The 19,027-nt window shown below is 37.2% G+C and overlaps 1 protein-coding gene across 1 annotated transcript in view; it reads right to left on the bottom strand.

Annotated features, from left to right (window-relative positions):
• The window catches only part of LOC114669275 (NCK-interacting protein with SH3 domain-like), a 31,913-nt gene extending 17,567 nt beyond the window's left edge, over positions 1-14,346 (bottom strand). The window contains exons 1-6 of the mRNA XM_028825513.2: positions 14,053-14,346; positions 12,342-12,454; positions 12,054-12,252; positions 9,741-9,816; positions 8,172-8,899; positions 3,491-3,661 (exon numbers count right to left, since the gene is read on the bottom strand). Of these exons, the coding sequence (XP_028681346.2) occupies positions 3,491-3,661; positions 8,172-8,899; positions 9,741-9,816; positions 12,054-12,252; positions 12,342-12,454; positions 14,053-14,223 (1,458 nt within the window). The 5' untranslated portion in view covers positions 14,224-14,346. The remainder of the gene's footprint in view (positions 1-3,490; positions 3,662-8,171; positions 8,900-9,740; positions 9,817-12,053; positions 12,253-12,341; positions 12,455-14,052) is intronic.
• Positions 14,347-19,027: the final 4,681 nt, after the last annotated feature.

The following is a 19,027-nucleotide window of genomic DNA, read 5'->3' as shown; positions in this document are numbered from 1 at the left end:
ACTTTATATATCCACTGTACATTTACAGTTGTAAGAGCTGTAAGAGGACAATTAGAACAATTAGGACAATTAGAACCAATTACAATATGATCTTTACTGCAGTCTGCACTGGAACCAGGTAACTAGGGAAAAGATGGAAAATTACCATAAAAAATGGTGATAATGATGATGAATTGAATTTGTACTAGATTTCAATTTTTCAAAACCTGTTAAAACTAAATTGATCGCAACATAATTTTTTTTTTTTTGGCAAAAAAGTGCACATATCTCTCTATTATATAAAAAAATCCTGCAACGAGATGAGACTTCTTGCAAGATTTTTTCAAGTCCCACGAGATGAGACTTTGGCCATGAGATTTTTTTCAAGTCACGCCCTCCACTCAACCATATTCCACCACTCACATGGTAATAATAATAATAATAATAATAATTCATTACATTTATATAGCGCTTTTCTCAGTACTCAAAGCGCTATCCACACAGGGATGAACCGGGAAGCGAACCCACAATCTTCCACAGTCTCCTTACTGCAAAGCAGCAGCACTACCACTGTGCCACCAGTGAGGAAAATCTCACCTCTCATTCGTGTGAATGCTTTTGACAGACAATTCCTGCTCTCTCAGCACTTACATATTTTAACATTTTCCTCGTTTTAAGTTCCCAATTAAAGAAGATGTATTATGTCCAAATCTAATTGAACAATTTCATCACGAGGGTTATCAACAGAAAAAATGAGTACACAGGCAATCCTAGCACAGAGAAGCGATGAAGTCAAACGAATTAACATTACACTGCAAACTGGTTAAATGCGTATCGATATACTATGCTGAAACAGTTGGTGGTGATCGTGCGGAAGATGAAAACATCATCCAGGAGAATATCTACAACTGGTAACACAGTCTGGTCTTTCACCACACGAATTACTGTAGAATGAGGGATGTATCCAACAAAGGTAATGTAGTACATCTTTAGGGGATAACATTAGACAACAAAGGAGATCTTGATATGCCATATGTATTAAAATGTTAACAGTTTCCCATTAGAATAGCTTTTGCAAAGACAATTAACAAATCGCATTGTCACAATTAAAGTCCAAACACAGAATAAAAATTCAATATGATATTGACGAAAATTTAATTAAAAAAATTGTTTTCACTTAAGTATTACAGTAAAAGTGTACGTTTAAAAAGTATTTGCGTGTTAATTTCAAAGCCAAACAGAACAAAATCGTATTACGCAATGAATAATTCTAATGCAACATGAAACATAATTTACTTTCAAATTATTATGTTTTACTCTTTTTTAATATGGTTAATTACTCACTGTAATGTAAAATAGTTCTATTATGCAGATGTAACAATTCCCATGAAAATAAAAATCTGTTTTAAATTGTACATCCGCATCCCCATACGTGAGCGACAGAACCGCAAAGAGGTGAACACGTAGTGCAGGCACGGGGGTTGGCAAGCGAAGCCAGCAGGGGGCAAAGTCTCCTAATACTACATGAACGAAAACATATTTATTGGCAGGCCAAAAGCGAACCGAGCATAAAATGAAAAGTAAAAAACATGAGTGGAAAAAAATTGCAAAAACATCTCTGGTTACTTGGTCTAGGCATAGGTAAGCTTTCCAGTCTAACTAACAAGTAGTTCCCGGCAGATAAACCACTAAAATGAGTTGCCACTTTGTGTTGGGAATGGCAATAGTGACTGCTAAATCCCTATTCAAGTAGTACAGGCCTAATTTCTGTAGACAATCTACTATATAATAAAACACGGAGGTCTGTATCTCCAGTCCTTCAGAGTAATCTGACTGGTCAGTTTGACTTTGGTGACACTACAAAAGAAGACGTTCACGGTGCATGAGGAGGAGCAAAGGAGAACTCTGGGAAAGTCACCTTCAAAGATGGAAAGCATAAAAATGGACAGGAGGTGAGAAAGGCACCTCAAAAATGATGACAGAGTCTGAGAAGCAGGCTTTATGGGAATACGCTCAAGAAAGGGAGTGAGGGGAAGAGAGGTTCAGACAAGCATGAATACAGAGGTAAGGAACTTAAAATTACACATAGGATGAGGTACTGTGGCTACTGTTATCTAACAGAAAACGGATATGAACAGATTGTGTGTGCCTGCCCTAGTCAGAAGTGCAGTAGGAGCAAGGATAAAAATTTAAGTGGCTTAGAATGTGGTACAGTGGTGCACATCACTCATGTTGATGTATGTACATTAGCAACAGCAACCCTTGTACAGTAGGATCACAGATATAATAAGCAATGTGTCACCATCCACACAAAACATTCACTGAATGGTAATATTATGGCCAGAAACAGGGCAATGATGAAATTGGGCCAGATGAGGTGGATGCTAAAAGAAACAGCACAATATACTTTGCCATGCAAGCAGAAAGACAGTCAATGATCATGGAACATATTCACACTGAAAGACTGAAAAAGCATGTCATGGATCCAACCTTTGCTGTCAGCAAATACAAGAAGGATAAGGAGGTGTAATATTGTGGTGGTGCACTTTTGCATCAGGGTCAGAATGCTTTTATATGAATAGAAAAATGTACGAATGCTGTAGAATATCTAAACATCACTTTTAGTCATGCGCACCACCTGATGGCACTAGTGTACTTGTCTGCAGATGACCTTTCCAAGAGGAGAATGTTCCACACCTAAGATTAGAAATGATGCAAAATTGTTCCTAAAAAATGCATTTACAATAAATAAGATATCAGTTAAATAAAGCACTATGATGAAGATGCAATGAGTAAGTTGGAGCAGAGTTCCTCCTACACCAGCTATCTTGCAACAATTTCAGAAAAAACTGGATTCAACGAGTGCACTTTCAACAGCTTGTGGAGTCCTGGTGTACTCGAATTAACTAGCCTGACATATGATGAATTGTTCCAGGGTGAAACTGTGGCACAGCACAGAAAGATTTATTTTAAAAACTAATGGGTACTTCTGTATTTAGTTTTATTAAGTAAAAAGTAGAAACCGTGCTAAAAGGCATTGAGTTTCAAAATGATGCCCAAAGTGCAAACTTTGTTATTCTTAATACATTGTTAGTTTTATTTATTTTACAAAAAATTTTTTCAAATTTGATTTGAAATTTTGTTTGTGTGTAGCTAAGCGATATAGCATATCATAGTGCTTAGACCATTTCTGAACTTCTGATTTGCCAGAATTTTGTTTACTAAATGTATGATTCCCCAATACTAAGGAGATTCTCCTGAATACATGTGTTTTCTGTGATAGCCAAAAGTCATGCTGTTACATCTGTTGAGGACTATAGGCAGCATGCTTTAGCAGATGAGGGACCAGAGTTTAATTTCCAAGATGCTACAACTAAAGCATCTGCCAACTAGGGAGACAACCACAGAAAATGACCATTTATATACATCATGAACAGGACCACAAAAGACTTTGGATGGTATACTACTGTATGCTTAAACAAATTCTGAACTCTAAAAGTAAGGTTCTTACCAGTATTTGCAGTAGCTCCTCCAAGTAGCAAGAGATCACTCCTTCATCCTCATACAGAGCCCAACTCCGCTGCTGAGCATCATCCTTATGCCTTGCTAGGTCTTTAAAGATCACTTCCAGACGCTGTTGGTCATGGCAAACCTGCCCCTGTGGCAGAGCAGCACTCATATCCTGGCAGAAAATCAGCTGGTTAGACATGCTTCATTCATGAACTCCTCTAATGATGTATTAATTATGAAATGACAATATTGATTATGGCATTCCATACTTGTGGACAAGTTAAATGACAGGTTTGAGGAGTCCAGAATATCAAACTATGTGGCTCCGAATCTTTCTATTTTAAACTGACTTGATTACACAAAATTTTGATTTGCCCCAATGAAACATACAAGAAAGAGGTGTAGAAGATATTGCAACTTAAAGGAGCTATATAAACTAATACAGAGCACCTGTCTACTTTAAAAAGACAATGCAATTTTTTGCTGGGCAAGCTGTCACAAAGATGCTGCATTTGTCTCGGATCAGTAATGTCCAGATAGAGTTTGGGAATAAGATAAAAATTGTACAAGTGATTAGGATAACACTTTCTATTGTCTACAGATTGACTTCTTTGTGAGGCACAAATTGCAAATGCTTGCATTCCCAGTTACAGTGAAAGGAACATCCTGACAGCTGCCATTTCCTGACATTCATTGTTTACAGTCAAAGTGCCTCATCTGACCCATACTCTACATCTAACTGAACAAAGAAGTTATTTTAGTCTCCCTTGAACTGATTCTGTTCTTTAGAATTTTCATTTCTTGATGTGCTTTACATTTCTGTTCCAGGAAGACCAAAAGGACTGCTAAGGATTTAACATTTAAAAATAACTACAGTGCTACCTTGTTATTTAAGAACTTAACTGTGTTTAGCCTAATTATGATCAGTGATCCCATTTCATTATGATATTTGACACAGAGACCTGAAGTTTTGAATGGAAAGCACAGTACCAAGGTTATTATAGTTAACGAAAACTGAAACTATTATTTAAAAAAATTTTTTTTCGTAAACTGAAATAAAATAATTAACAAAACTGAAATGAAAAACTAAAACTAAACGAAACTATTAAAGTAGCTGGAAAGACTAACTGAAATAAAATAATTTACTAAACATAATTTTAGTTTTCACTTTTGAATTAATTTTCTTGTTGTTAGTTTTTAACCCTTGTAACATTTAACTCTAAAACTGAAAGCCATCCACCACGAGCCACCCGCACGTATTCATCCAGTGAACGGCGGCTGGTGATGGAGGGCAGGTTTTCACACAGCATTTGCAGTGACAACGCAAGCTGAATACGGGCGTGTAAAGCATGTGGAATAGAAAGCGATTTACGTAATGCCTTTCTTTGCACTTGTTATATATCAAGATGTAATTCAAACGCCTGAAATCAGAATGTGCTGCTCAACAAAACTTTACCGTATGGACTGAAAAATCACAAGTGACGTTTCAGTTTATTTCTCAGGTGCCTGCTTTTTGTTGACAGTAATTCACCTGCCACTTCGCACTCGAAGTATAGAGAAAGTATACTAATCATGAAAAAAATTCGACCCCGACATTTTCATGAATCTCCGAGTCCGAAATACCGTTTTTTGGAATTATGTCTGTGTGTGTATGTATAAACAAGATATCTCAAAAACGCAACTAGATAGATGGATGAAATTTGGCATGTGGTTGTTACACCAAAACTGTAGATCTGTATTAACTTTTGGGCCAAATCCATTAACTGGAAGTGATACTTTACCACACATACTTGATTTTTTTTTATTCATGCTGTGGCAAGAGTCCGATTTATTCAACTTTACTTTTATAATACCTGTCAAAACACAGTAGATTCTCTTTCCTTATTTTTTTTATATCTTTTCAGGCCTGCAGGTGCAAAAGTCTATCTATAAATTGTTTGTGCTCGAGATAGAATCAGAAATCAATATGGCTGGTAGAAAATAACAAAGCCCAGTGTTTGAGATTTTTGAATGAAATACTGTAGGCATTCATTATAAGCACATTGTCATTGGAGCAGGATATGTTGTGTGTTGTAGACATTTACAGTAATAAAACCTTACACCTTAAAATTCACCTAAAGTTCATTACAAATTGGCCCATTCTGGGAAATAAAAGGAAAAGAAAAAAAATGCCAATAGTCAGCACAGAATTGTTCAGCATAAACAACATAGAAAATATTTTAAAAATTATAAAATTGGGTAAAAATTACCCATATTCAGTACCTGGTTTTGATTATGCTTGTTTTTATCAAACAAAACCAAATAAGTGTGTTGTGTAGTGTAGCAAGCTTCCACTAACATTAAATTCATATTATATCCAAACCTGTTAAGTGTATAGTTCTGTCTCTTTGTGACACAAAAACTAAACTCCATAGTAGCTCTTTAACCATACTATACTGTAATTACTAAAACTGAAACTAATATATACTGTATAAAAATAAAATAGAAATGTCTTTGTAAAATAAAAACTAAACTAAAACTAAAAATACACGATGAAGGAAAACTAAAACTAAACTGAATTTCCAAGTAAGGTCAGAAAAAATATAAAAATATAAAAAGGCAAAACTATAATAACCTTGCACAGTACTACTTCAAAAATCAACCAAAAAACAACACTAGGTGGGTTGTGATGGTGCTGTTTGAGATCATTTGTGTTAGGTAGAATGCCTAAAGGGGTCTGGGCGGTCTCGTGGCCTGGAACCCCTGCAGATTTTGTTGTTTTTTTCTTTCTCTAGCCATCTGGAATTTTTTATTTTTGTTCTCCCTTGCCATTGGACCTTACTTTTATTCTATGTTAATTAGTATTGCCTAATTTTTTAATTTTGTCCTTTGTTTCTCTTTCTTCGTCCTGTAAAGCACTTTGAGCTACATCATTTGTATGAAAATGTGCCATATAAATAAATATTGTTGTTGTTGCTGTAACAACGAGAATACTTGCCTTAAAGGAAAAATCAATCCAGGTTAGACTCCTGGCCCAGTACTGAGACACCATATACAGTAGTCTATATTATCAGCTGGACTATCCCAGAATTATACTTGGATTTTCAGGAATAAATGAGTGGAGCCAGATGAAATGATCTGCTCATGAATACACAAGTCAGATTTGGGATATCAATCTGTGTTGTCTGTCAGAAAAGGATAAAATACCACTCTTGCCTAATGTAATTTAGTGTATTTTTAATTTCTTCTAAACCTTAAATTTGTAGATTTTGAAGTTATTACTGCTAGATTACTTTATATTTTTGCAATTTTATTATATTTTATTTTGGCTTACTTACATTGTGAATCAACCTATGATAGTACCTTGAAAGGCACTTTTAAAATAAAGACTAACGTACAACATTTTTTCTAAGCTATAATTTCTGAATGTATTTATTTTTAGGTATGCTGGCATGTAATGTGAGAAGCACCTATTGCAATAGCCACATCTGTTTTTCTATCTATCCACATGAATCAACTCTGCCCCGTGTGGGCCGATTTTGTTGAAACGTGGCATACTCCTTCAAACAAATTTGTCAAAACTGTTCAGTCTTTGTTGAGATACCTGAAACAGATTGTACTCTACAAAACTTTGAAATTTCAAAATCTCCCATTAAAAACCATTGGGGAATCTGCAGACTCATTAATTTTAATACAGAGAAACATTCTATGCGACTTCAACTACAAAATACTTTACTGTTTTAATTTCACCTTGACAGCGGTTACACCAAACTGTATATTTTGGATATTTCTCTCTTTTTCAACTCCAATAGCTACTACTGAAAGCAAACGGATTCCCAATAAAAGTTAATGCAACACCCGCAGAATGTGTATGTGTGTGGAGCATGAAGTCACAAGCTGTTTCCCCGCTCTCATAGTCAACTGCAAGTCCAGTTAGGTATGTGTAGAAACTTCTGCCTCTGAAAATTGTCTCTGCTTTATAAAGTCTTCTCTGCTGCATCGAGCAGAAAAGCAAATGAACCAGTGCATCAGAATTTCACACCACGTGATACTTTAAGTCATAACAGGTAAGGTAAATGATCTTCCTAACCATAAAAGTATAAAATGCAAGCAAGGGAAACAAAATATTATCTAGGTATTAATGAAGCACTCTGTGGCTAAACCAACCCCACAGCTCCATTATCTGTAGATTATAATGATTCGCTATTTCACAGACACTAAACTTTAATGACACATTCGCCCGGTATCTAGAATAGTCAGTCACTATAATAAAGTTTGCCTTTTAATTATGATATTCTCTAATATTTGTCATAACTGCACAGCTTTGCATGTCCCATTTTATGAAAACTTCTATGGCCAGACATGCTCAAGCAAAAAAAAAAGTTTTTCTTTTAGGTTATGTTAATTTGAATTGTAAACTGTCATTTTTTGTGAAAGTGGGGGGTTGTGTGTGTGTGTGTATATGATTATGTGCATGTGTGAGCGACAGTGAACCCTTTGATGGATTAGTCTTGCTCAAGCCCGTTTTCAGCCTTTTGCACAATCTTGGTTAGACAGTCTTAGGCCCTGCATCAGATTGAGAAGTTTCTAGAACCTACGAACTGAACTCATTTCATAGAAGGCTACAGTGCCTGCATAGCCCTCAAATGCACCTGCATGCTATGCCATGAGTACATTTCTAACTTGTTTTTATTAAGGCTTACCTTGCTTTCCACTAGTGAGAGTAAGATCTGCTCCATGATATCTGCAATATTAGGAACACTACTCTGGATATGTCCGATGACAATTCCAATAGCAACCCGGGACAAGTCATAGCTCAAACCTGTGTTTTTCCTTACAAGTTCAATCAGCTCTGCTCCAATTGTGGGTGGCACTTCACTGGGTTGATGTTGTTCACTCTCCAATGCTGTTGCTTTTCCTGAGTGAACAGGGCTTCCTCTAGAACTTGAGGATCCAGAACAGAGTTCTGTTTGAGAAAGAGCAGGCACACCTTTCTGTAATCGATCCTTGTTTTGCATTTGTAGATGATGTTGGGACTGCTCCATGTCTTGAAACTGGGATCTTGGTCGTTCATGATTCTGCGGTTTAGTCTGGTCCTGAGATTTCAAATGAGGCTGGCTTTGAAGTTTTAAATGGTCCATGCTCCGGCCCTGGGATTCAGGCTTCGACTGGTTTTGGGATGTCAAATGGTCCTGATCTTGAAATTGGATCTGGGGCTGTGGAGAGGGAGAGCGAGGCTGAGCTGTATTACTACTTGTGCCACCCAAATTTGGCCGAATTCTGCAAGGGACTGGTGGAGGTGTAGCTGAAAGAGTGGGAAGGCTGGTTTCAGATGTATGTGATGCACGTGCTGAGCTGACTGTTTCCAATGAAGTGATGCTTACAGATGAACTAGTAGACACAGAAGAGCCCCTAGATGGAACTTGTGGTTCTGTGTAAACAAACATTTAGATAAAATAAGTCAGAAAACACACACAGTAGAGAGCCCAGCTGAACAGGCAAAATTCTGCACTAATGCATCCTTTATTTCAGTTCAAATAAACCAAACTGGCATGTTGACCCGAGTGGCACAGCATGGTGAAATATTGTTGCAAGTATTTAAAATAAAGAATTAAAAAGTCACACACAAAAAACAACCTCCTAGTCATTCCTCTGTAAGTCTAATCACAAGGGTTTAGAGAAGAGGACGCACCATGCCATTAGTGGGTAACCCCCGAACTTGAAATGTAGGCAAGTGGGTTTACACCAATCATATCCCCACCCCACCAGTTTTTTCATACTTGCAGTTACAAGATAAAGTCAATTCAGAACAAAAGTGACAGATTAAAGAGAACAGGATGTGTTTTGCTGACAAATTTAGATCATTTCCTTTTTCTTATAAAGAAACATTACTTTTCTTATGATTACCTGCCATAAACACAAGATGACTGAATGACTGGTGAATTCAATTTTCTTTACCTGCTTGTACTGCATAACTGTCTACCAGTTGTTTGCAAAGAAAAACTTAGAAAAACTGTTCTCTTTGACGGCAACATTTGGTCATCACATAATAGACGCAGACAACGGACAATATGTTTATGCACAAAGTCAAACCCTCTAGCTAGATGATGACACAAGGTGGAGAAATTTACACACATTTCAGAAGTTAACAAATTAGCTGAGCCTTGAAGAATTATTACATATAGGAAACAGAAAATTACTAATTTCTGTCTAAGCCAGGATCTTGAAAACTAGTTAATGCCATAAACCCAAGCTTGCTTTCCATTGTTTACCTTGCTGTCGAGCTCCTCTTCGTTTCTCAGGTGGTGGGGGCATTATTGGAGCGGCACGCCGAGGCTGAGGTGGTATCTGTTGGTTGGTGAGGCACATGCATGAGCAACACAAGTAAAAGAAACGAGTGAAACACTCAGAAACCTGCAGATGCTTATCATTTGGCTACTTCTAGACATAGACAACTCAGAAACTGCACTGTTCTAGTTAAAGAGTAACCAACAATTTATTTTGTTATTAAACAGTTTTTTTTAATTATGGTCTAAAATTAAGAGGAAAACAAATTAATTTCACTACTGATAAATCTATATGTCTTTATAATAACACAACTGCAAGCTGTGAAATAAGACTGCTTATTTCAGCTGAACAGTTCCATCTCAACTTAAAACACAAAGCCTTTTGGGACCACACACAGTTTCACTTTGTACCAGCAGTCATTTAAAAATGATTTCATTTTTCCTTCAGAATCATAAAGAGGTACTTGTATATAAATTCTGTGTACAAGCGGATTTTTCTTAATATGTCATCTCCAAGCATTTGTAAACATAACATGTGCCACTAAACAATGTGTTTACTTCAAAGGCTACACAAATCTATGCATTCCCTTAATCACAGATAGGATAGCTCAACTAATTAACAAGCAAAACTTAAAGGGTACTATGATAGGGCCAGTTAGCATACTGAAACTGGAAAGCTTCTGCTGAAGGGGGACTATAACCTCCCCGATACTGAAACCAGTGAGACATCAGATGGTCCCAATATATTTTCTTCTCAAAGAGAAAAAGTGAAACAACATATTATACTGATCATAAAGCAGATATCAAGATAATATTGCAATGTACAGTATATAAACAATCACTGTTGGGTAAATTAAAAAAGGTCACGGTCACCATCGTCATTACATCCGACACTGATGTTGCTGTTGATTTTTATTACAGTATCTGCATGTTGACTCAGTGTTCACCCAATCTTCATCCCCAGGGCTCCCAAGGTCTTGAGAACCCTTTATCTTCATTGTGGCACCCCCTTTAGCCAAACATTTTCTATCTTTTGCTCCAAAAGCTCAAATCTTTAAAGCATGTGATGTGTTACTCCCAAAACCTCTCAGTTCTGCACTTGTGTTCTTCTTTCACACTGAACCTCTACAAATTTATCTCATTATTCTCATCTCAGTCTTTACAACTCTACTTCATGTTTTTCTTTAACTGGAAACATATCCCGCCACCTAATTATTCACATAGCCTCTATAAACTATTATCTTTAATGCCAATGAGGCACTTAAATTTTATGGCCAAAATTGTTACACAGCACCCTGGATGGTGGAAGAGGTTTTTTTTTGCAAATGATTTAAGAGAGGTTTAAATCTATCAACAATCATACTTTAAATTAGTAAACCAAGACCATAAAACATTACTTATCACATATATAGTCTTAAAAAAAAACTACACAGTGTACATATTTAGAATCTTATTTATAAACTGTAGCAGCACAGTGGGCAGTGCTTTGGTCTTAGATTTGTTTTCAAGCTATTTTTATTATGTACTTGTGGATTTCCCTACACAGTTCAAAGATCTGTTAGATAACCTTGTTTTTTTATACAGTTTTGTTACAAGAATTTAAATCTGTGTGTATGTGGGCGTACTCCCCATTGATGATAGGTTGGTCATGTGCCTGTGTTGTCTTGTTATACTCTCCAGGACACATGTTTATTTCAACTCGACTGTCTAATCCTCCTAGGTCAGGCCGTGAAATCTATTAATAAATTAAGTGGTTTCAGTTAATAAATAGATGGATGAGTGGAAGCTTGAGACTATGGCATGTAGCTGCTAAAACTCATAATTATTTGCATAATGTGATCAAATCTGAAATAATTATAGTTCAGTAAGGTACATTTGGAAGATAAAATAAGATGATTATTTAAGAAATAAGAAGTATTCTTAGTAAGAAAGATTATGTTTCACGGAACTCACCTTTGGCTTAAAAAGAAATAATACGCTAATGTTTCAAAAATTAACCTATAAAATCTGGAAAGCATTTGTGGACTGGGGCAGAAGAGACAGACTCACCAAACAAAACACCTTGGCCACACAGTATAATGAGCATTTAAAATTTTTATTTCGAAGATAAAACTATTTCACTGTTTTCTGGAAAACTGCCCTGTTGATCAAGAAGATTTATATCCAAAGCCAATATGTGAAAATTAATCTAGAACATATGCTAGCGAAGGGATTAGAGCCATTGGACTCAAACTGGTTCACCAAGCTTCAGATATGTTTAGTATTAACTTTTCTTTGATGTCAGTTTCCGACACTTACCTGGTAGAAGCTTTCATCCTTGCTCAGACACTCTGGTACTGGTTCACTAGCCTGCCTGCCATAACTACGGTTTAACCCATTAGGTTGTTGAGATATGCTGAGCTCAAAGTCACTGGCAGATGTAGGCAGAATGCGTCTGTGATTGCCTGGAGAAGGGCTCTTACGGGCAAGTGTCTCTTTTCGATGGTGAATTAGCTTTCTGGTAGGCACAAAGCAAAAAAAAAAAAAGTTTCACACTGAAGGTCAAATATTTATACAATTAAGTTTAAGGCACAGCAAAATACTTACTGCAAGACATCCCTCTGCTCTAAGTTGTACTTGCCAGCATTCTTCATTGCAGCATTGTGAATGGTTTCAATGGCACGATCAATGGACTGCAGCACCTCATCCTGCTGGGGTGTCTGAAAAGAGAGGGAATAATTGATAGGATAACAGCATGAAAGACAACAACAGTCTATGTCAAATTTTCAACATCTATGCCTCCATGGAAGAGCCTCTTCGACCCCCATCTTGAATTCCAGCTCCACAGCGGACTCCCACAATCCCTGATCCTTATGGAATTGTCTTCCATGTCAAACTGTCAGAAACACTGACGTCTTTAACTACAAGTTTTAATTAACCCCACTACACACAATCTCACTGAGTAACAGATAATCAGCCCTTTACCTAAGACACCCAAGATTAGCATCTCTTTCACTAACAGCTGCACCATTTGCATGCTATAAAACCAAAATAAGAAGCACAAGTTGGCAAGAAAGTTGTTAAGCAGTCTTGATAATATTTTTTATTTTTGTAGATAATTTGATGCCAGCTTAATCTTGGGTATTTTAAATGCTGCTGTTAGCTCAATTCTGGGTGCTATAGACAGCCAGATGGATACATCAAAGGTGGCACCAATCCACATTCAGCGCTGCCTACTGAAACAGCCAGATGAGTTCAGCTCCTCAGCCTCCCTGAATGACGTCTCCAGAGCAGAAGCGTCTCTTTGTGTGTCATCTGGAGTGTGCTGCAGCAAACACAGCGCAATCTAATCATGCATATTACCTAAAAAGGAATTCATTACATCTGCACCACAAAACTGTCATTTAACTACAGCAACAAAAGAGAAAGACCCCACGCTCTAAGAAGTGAGATCCTACTCTTCAATTACAGTACATCCACCTTCTCCTCCTGCAGATAATTTCAACTGCATTTTCCTGGTGTCACACCTAATACAATTCTACCACACAGCAATGTCCAGTTTTGTGAAATTTAGTTCATAAAATGAACCCTGATTATTCAACAAAGGCAACTTTGTGAAATCTGTTATCTACAGTACTCCTTGAGAACAAGTCAAACAAAACTTGGGGACCTTAATAATTTCATGGAGACTGCTGCAGTAACGCAAGTTCATTCAGACATCCTAAATTGCTCCCTGTGCTGATTATTTGACTCTCGTATTTGCAGCACTGTAACTGTAACATTATAGAAAAACAATCTTTTAACAGCTTAGAAAAACAAGCTGAAAAAAAAACTACAGTTAATTGCATTTGAAACAAAAACATGATAAAACAAGCCATTGCCCGCTTAAGATTGATCAAACAATCTTGATGTTAGATAGCCCCATTCACCCAGTGCACTTTCTTGTTGTATTTCTCAAATTAACCAAGATAACTTAATGCTGAAGATGCATTAAACACTTTGCAGTTAAATCATACAAGGCTATAAATAACAGTGGACAGGAAGAACAGTAAGCGCACCATTGAAGCAGAAACTGTATTTAGCCAGCACAGCCTTTGCTTGCTGCTACTGTGCTTTTCATACTGGTAGCTTTTTGCCCTTCTCTTGTCTACTGGTGCGTTAAGCAGGACTCTTCAGTTTACTTGATTATTTTTCATACATCATTGTATTTCATATTTAACACTGTTACTGATGATCTGCAAAAGTGCACTGCAAGGATGTTAGCACTGTAAGCCACTATATGAGGTTAAGACTATGCTGACAATCATTCATGACTCACCTGTATCTTCTCGATATAAGAGGCCGGGATGTAGCCGGTCTCGCCGTTGCTCGAGCGAGAGCCCAGCCACCAGTGTTGATTACTTCTCTCTAGAATAAGGAAGGTCTCTCCGGCCGCAAAGGGCAAGGAGTTCGGTTCCGTAGAGCGGAACGCGTACCGAGAACGGTACATGGCGATATTCCGAATTCGAAAATCGCGAGTAACTAGCTACTGATTGATGTTTTCACTGCCCGGATCAGCTGCACTCAGATCGGCTCCTTGTAAACACGGCTGAAGGCGCGCACGCATCCACCCAGATAGACCCGCCTTCTTCACTGACCAATCACGATTGGACAAAATGCGGCGGGCGGTGCACGCGCAACCGCGAACACGCCCCTACGCCCATTGACTCGCAGACACGCCCCCTCCCAACAGTCGGAGGCGCGCACGCAGCGCTCGAATGGAATAGCTGTTGAAAAATAATTAAAAAAAAATGCTAAATTATAGATAGAATGATTAGATCCACCATTTTAAACACGTAATGGAAGTACATCTTTTAAGTTATTCTCTTAAAGAGCAATTCGGTTAAATCTCAGAGTTATTTAAATCCATGGTCAGTATCAATAACCGAGTGACGCCTGTGAACATTTTATTAAACATTTTTTGTTGATCCAATACTGTAGCGGGAATTGATTTTCCTCATTGTGAATTAAATCGGATTTAGACCTGCAGTAAAGGTAGGAAGAATGCTTCTTCTTGTATGCATCCGATATGCACAATGTTGTGTCTAGAGCATCTTGTTCAATTAATAGAGGATAATTTTTACGTAAGCGCGGTTGGTTAAGCTGATAAAAAGCCTATTACCAATTATATTGTAGATGCTCTCACTGGACATAAAAGGGTTGTAGAATTTAAAGAACCAAAAAACATCCAAGTTTCTTGAAATCATTAAGAAAGATAGATAACCCGTGCTGTTATTTTACCGTATTATTGTTATTAATATACAGTATGCCTTACGTTTGCAATTAAACACTATTGACAGTTGATATAATATGTTACTTTTTTCTTCTTAAATAAATACATCTCTTGTATTTCTTTACAGTAGGTTCTTTTTGTTCAACATTAACAGCAACAGTCAAAGCGCAAAAAGCGCAACTCACACAGATATGAATTAGGGACGCTATTTGCTGCTTCACTGAAGACTTTGAATAAATATCCATTTAGAGACTTCATGATCAAAGGGATTTAATTTCCTCTTGCCTTATTCACACTTAATACTTTTAATGCTTAAGGCAATGTGGTGTAGTTGCTAAGGCAATGGACTTCAAACCCTGAGGTTATGGGTTCAGATTCTGCTAGTGACACAGTGTGACCATGAGCAAGTCACTTCACCTATCTGTGCTCCAGATGGAAAAAAGAAATGTAATCAGTTGCATCTCGGATGTTGCAAGCTGCCTTGGATAAAGTCATCAGCCAAATAAGAAGTATTAATACTGCCTTTGATGGGGTAGTGTGTCAGACCAGTAATAAGTATTTTGTAGTCATTAAAAAAATGGGAGACATCTGTCATTGTGAACTTGGTAATGTGTTAATGCAGACAAATCTTGTCAAGCACTTGTTTGGTACAGGGTCTCTGAGACAACTGGGTGCTGATGTTGCTTTTCAAGGTTTGGTTGAGCTGATTTATGTCTCTGTTGACTTGGGAATTAAAAGGAGCTGCTTTGATGTGTGATGGTCCCATGGTTAATGTAGATTCCTCAGAGTCATAGGAAACTGTGTACTAACCCTGGCCCAATCACTTTCTAGAGTTTGTACATTCATTCCATGTCTGTGATATGTGTTTTATGTTTATTGTTAACATAAAACTGTTCAGGGATGATCAAGGTTTTAGGTGTACATTAGTGCTGGCCTGCAGTTGACGGGAGCCCTGTCCAGGGTTGGCTCATGCCTTGCAGTTATACTGCTGGGTTAATCAGATTCAGTAAATGGCTGGAGAAATGTTTTCATGTGTATGATACCTTTCTGAGACAAGATTAGCTTTAATTCTGCTGATACAAATTAGGGAAACATCTTTGGTGATGACCTGTACCAAATCACAGTGAGAAAACAGGAAAGTACCGAGTTAGAGTCCATGCATTTTATTCTGACAAATTACAGTTGTGAATGGCTGTTATGTTTGCAGCATACTCTAAAGAAAACAATCCATAGCTCCAACATGGTACCTGGTTGCCATCTTGGAAGTTGTTGTATCTATCCATTCATTCTGAAACACAATCCTATTAAGTTTATTGAAGGATTTGAACACAAAGACAAAATGTATCGACACAAAAAACAAGATGCACAAATTCCCTGTAGTGTCACTGGAAAGAATTAACCCCAAGCAACCAGCTGGCTGTGGTAGGTACAGACGTGTGAGTCATGAAGTACTGTTTTATTTCTTTTGCAATTTCAGCTTCACTTGAATACACTCTGCACAGGTAAGTCTTTGACACACACACAAAAACACAGTCTGGGTTTTTGTACCGCTATTAGAGGATTGCTACATTCTGCTTCTAGTTGAAATGCACAAGGTTTAAGACCTACCAGTATTGATTAGCAGTCTACTCTCAAACCACAGTTTATGGTTTACTGAAGGGCCCATGACTGTGAGTCATACCACACATGTTATCTTACATCCCACACCACAGTTTTTTTCCCCAATATTGCAGGTTATACTGCAGCCCTTTTCACCTACCTCTGTCATCTCTTGAGCTTCAGTCTCTTTCATATTTGAGCACAGCTGTCTTCCAATTTCCCTCTCTCTTTATAGGACTGGCACACAATTTACCAAAGGTGATGATGATCATCTCTGTATATGATTGCCTCTCCAACAGAGTTTGCAGTGTCTCTTATTGGATCAAGGTTTGGCTGGCTATCCATTTTACACCTGGTAAAATCACCATGCTGACTGCAGTGCTTGGAGAATTACTCACTGCTTCAGGAAGACAGACTGGTACTTCATTCATTTCAGGTTTTACACTACTTGGTCTCTTGACTGACTCTCCTTTTGTGATGCTACAAGAATCGTTGCTGTATCTCATAAACACCAAGTCCAGTCATTTGCCTAAGTTGTCTTCAAGAACTAATGTATTATATGCTGCAGTTTATATCAGTAAAACATTCCCTTAGACTTTCTTGTATACTCAGATATGGGAATGGATATTTGAGGAGAAAACCGCAAGACAGTGATTATATTTTTATATTATGTACATTAAAGAACCATCAACAAATCAAATTAATAATATATTGAACAATTATTATAAAAGTAACGTTGAATAAATCGGACTTTGTAGCTGCATGAATAAAAGGTAAAATACCACTTCCAGATAGTGGAAATAGCTCAAAAGTTGATAGAAATCTACATTTTGTACCTAATACTTGTATGCAAACTTGGTTGACCAAAGTGAAAGCGTACTCAAGTTATCGTGTTTACATACACATACACGCACACAGACAGACACTCGGGGAGGTCTAAAATGTTGAGATTCATCAAAATCTCGAAATCGAATTTTTGGATGATTCCAATATACTTTCCCTATACTTTGTATACGAGAATGTCAGCGAGGTCTAAAATGTTGAGATTCATCAAAATCTCGAAATTGAATTTTTGGACGATTCCAATATACTTTCACTATACTTTGTATACGAGAAAGTCAACGAGGTCTAAAACGTTGAGATTCATCAAAATCTCGAAATCAAATGTTTGGATGATTCCAATACTTCATATACAAGAAAGTAAAAACAATCTAAAAACTATATTCAGATATCCCTTCCTTACCCACTGTAAGAGGACAAGAATGAGAAAGATGAAGTAAAATGTAATCATTCAAAGATACTGTGTAGCAAAAAGGTTGGCAATGGATTAGTCAACTTCCTTTAAAGGTAAATTTTTTCTAATTTTTAATTGACCAGAGTATTTTTTTTCCCATTAAATTATGATATGAGGGATAGATAGATAGATAAATTGATAGAAAGAAAGTTCTGCATTTTTCCTAAGACGAAAAATGTAGCTTGTTACAGAAGCTCAAGAAATATTAAAACAACAATAACCTCCATTAGAAACACAAAGAATGTATAAAGAAGAAAACTTTAAATACATGTATTACCTTAGATATGAAGGTGTTCTAGTAGCATTTCTTGACACATGTCTGCTGAATAATTTATTGGCTGAAAATACTCAATGCTAGTGTGTCAGAGAGAGGATGTGCAGCATTGTTTATAATGGCCATCAGTTTTGTCTTCATTCTCTCTTTTGATAATATCTCCAGAGAGTCAAGAGTGTATCTTATAACTGAGCCTGCCCCCTTAATAAGTTTGTTGATTCGGTGGGTCTCTCTTGAAGTAATGTTATCGGCCCAGCACACTACAGTGTAGAATATCGCACATGCTATCAGAGCGTTATAGAACATGTAAATGTAGAATGTCAGTACTCACATTTAAAGGAATGCTGTTTCCTAAGTAAAAAAGAGTCCGCTCTGTTCTTTATTTTATAACTCCTTTGTGTTACCGGCTTGTCATTGATGTTCCCTTCCAAGTACTTGTAGGAGTGCACCATCTGCACATCTACTCCCTGAACAATGACTGGGAATAAAGGCTCTTTAGTGCAGCTAAAGTCAATAACCAGTTACTTGGTTTTGCTGTTGTTAAGTTGCAGATAATTCTTTCAGCATCATGAAGCAAAGTTCTCCACCCGACTTCTATACTTTGTCTCATTTTCCTTATCAATACACCCCATAAGTGCAGAATCATCTGCAATTTCTGCAAGAGACAAAATCTCATGTTATACTTATATTGTGACATATACAGGGAGATGAGAAAAGGTGATGGGGCTGTTCCTTGTGGTGGTCCAGTGCTGCTCACATACACATCAGAGATACAGTGCTTGAGCCTCACAAACTGCCCTGCAAGACAGACAATCCATTATCTAGATACCGTAGGCTCATCCACCTGTATATTT

Source organism: Erpetoichthys calabaricus, chromosome 18 (genome assembly GCF_900747795.2).
Source record: "Erpetoichthys calabaricus chromosome 18, fErpCal1.3, whole genome shotgun sequence".
Taxonomy (NCBI): domain Eukaryota; kingdom Metazoa; phylum Chordata; class Cladistia; order Polypteriformes; family Polypteridae; genus Erpetoichthys; species Erpetoichthys calabaricus.
Note: the sequence above shows the minus strand (reverse complement) of the source record. Positions and strands in the feature narration are given on the sequence as shown.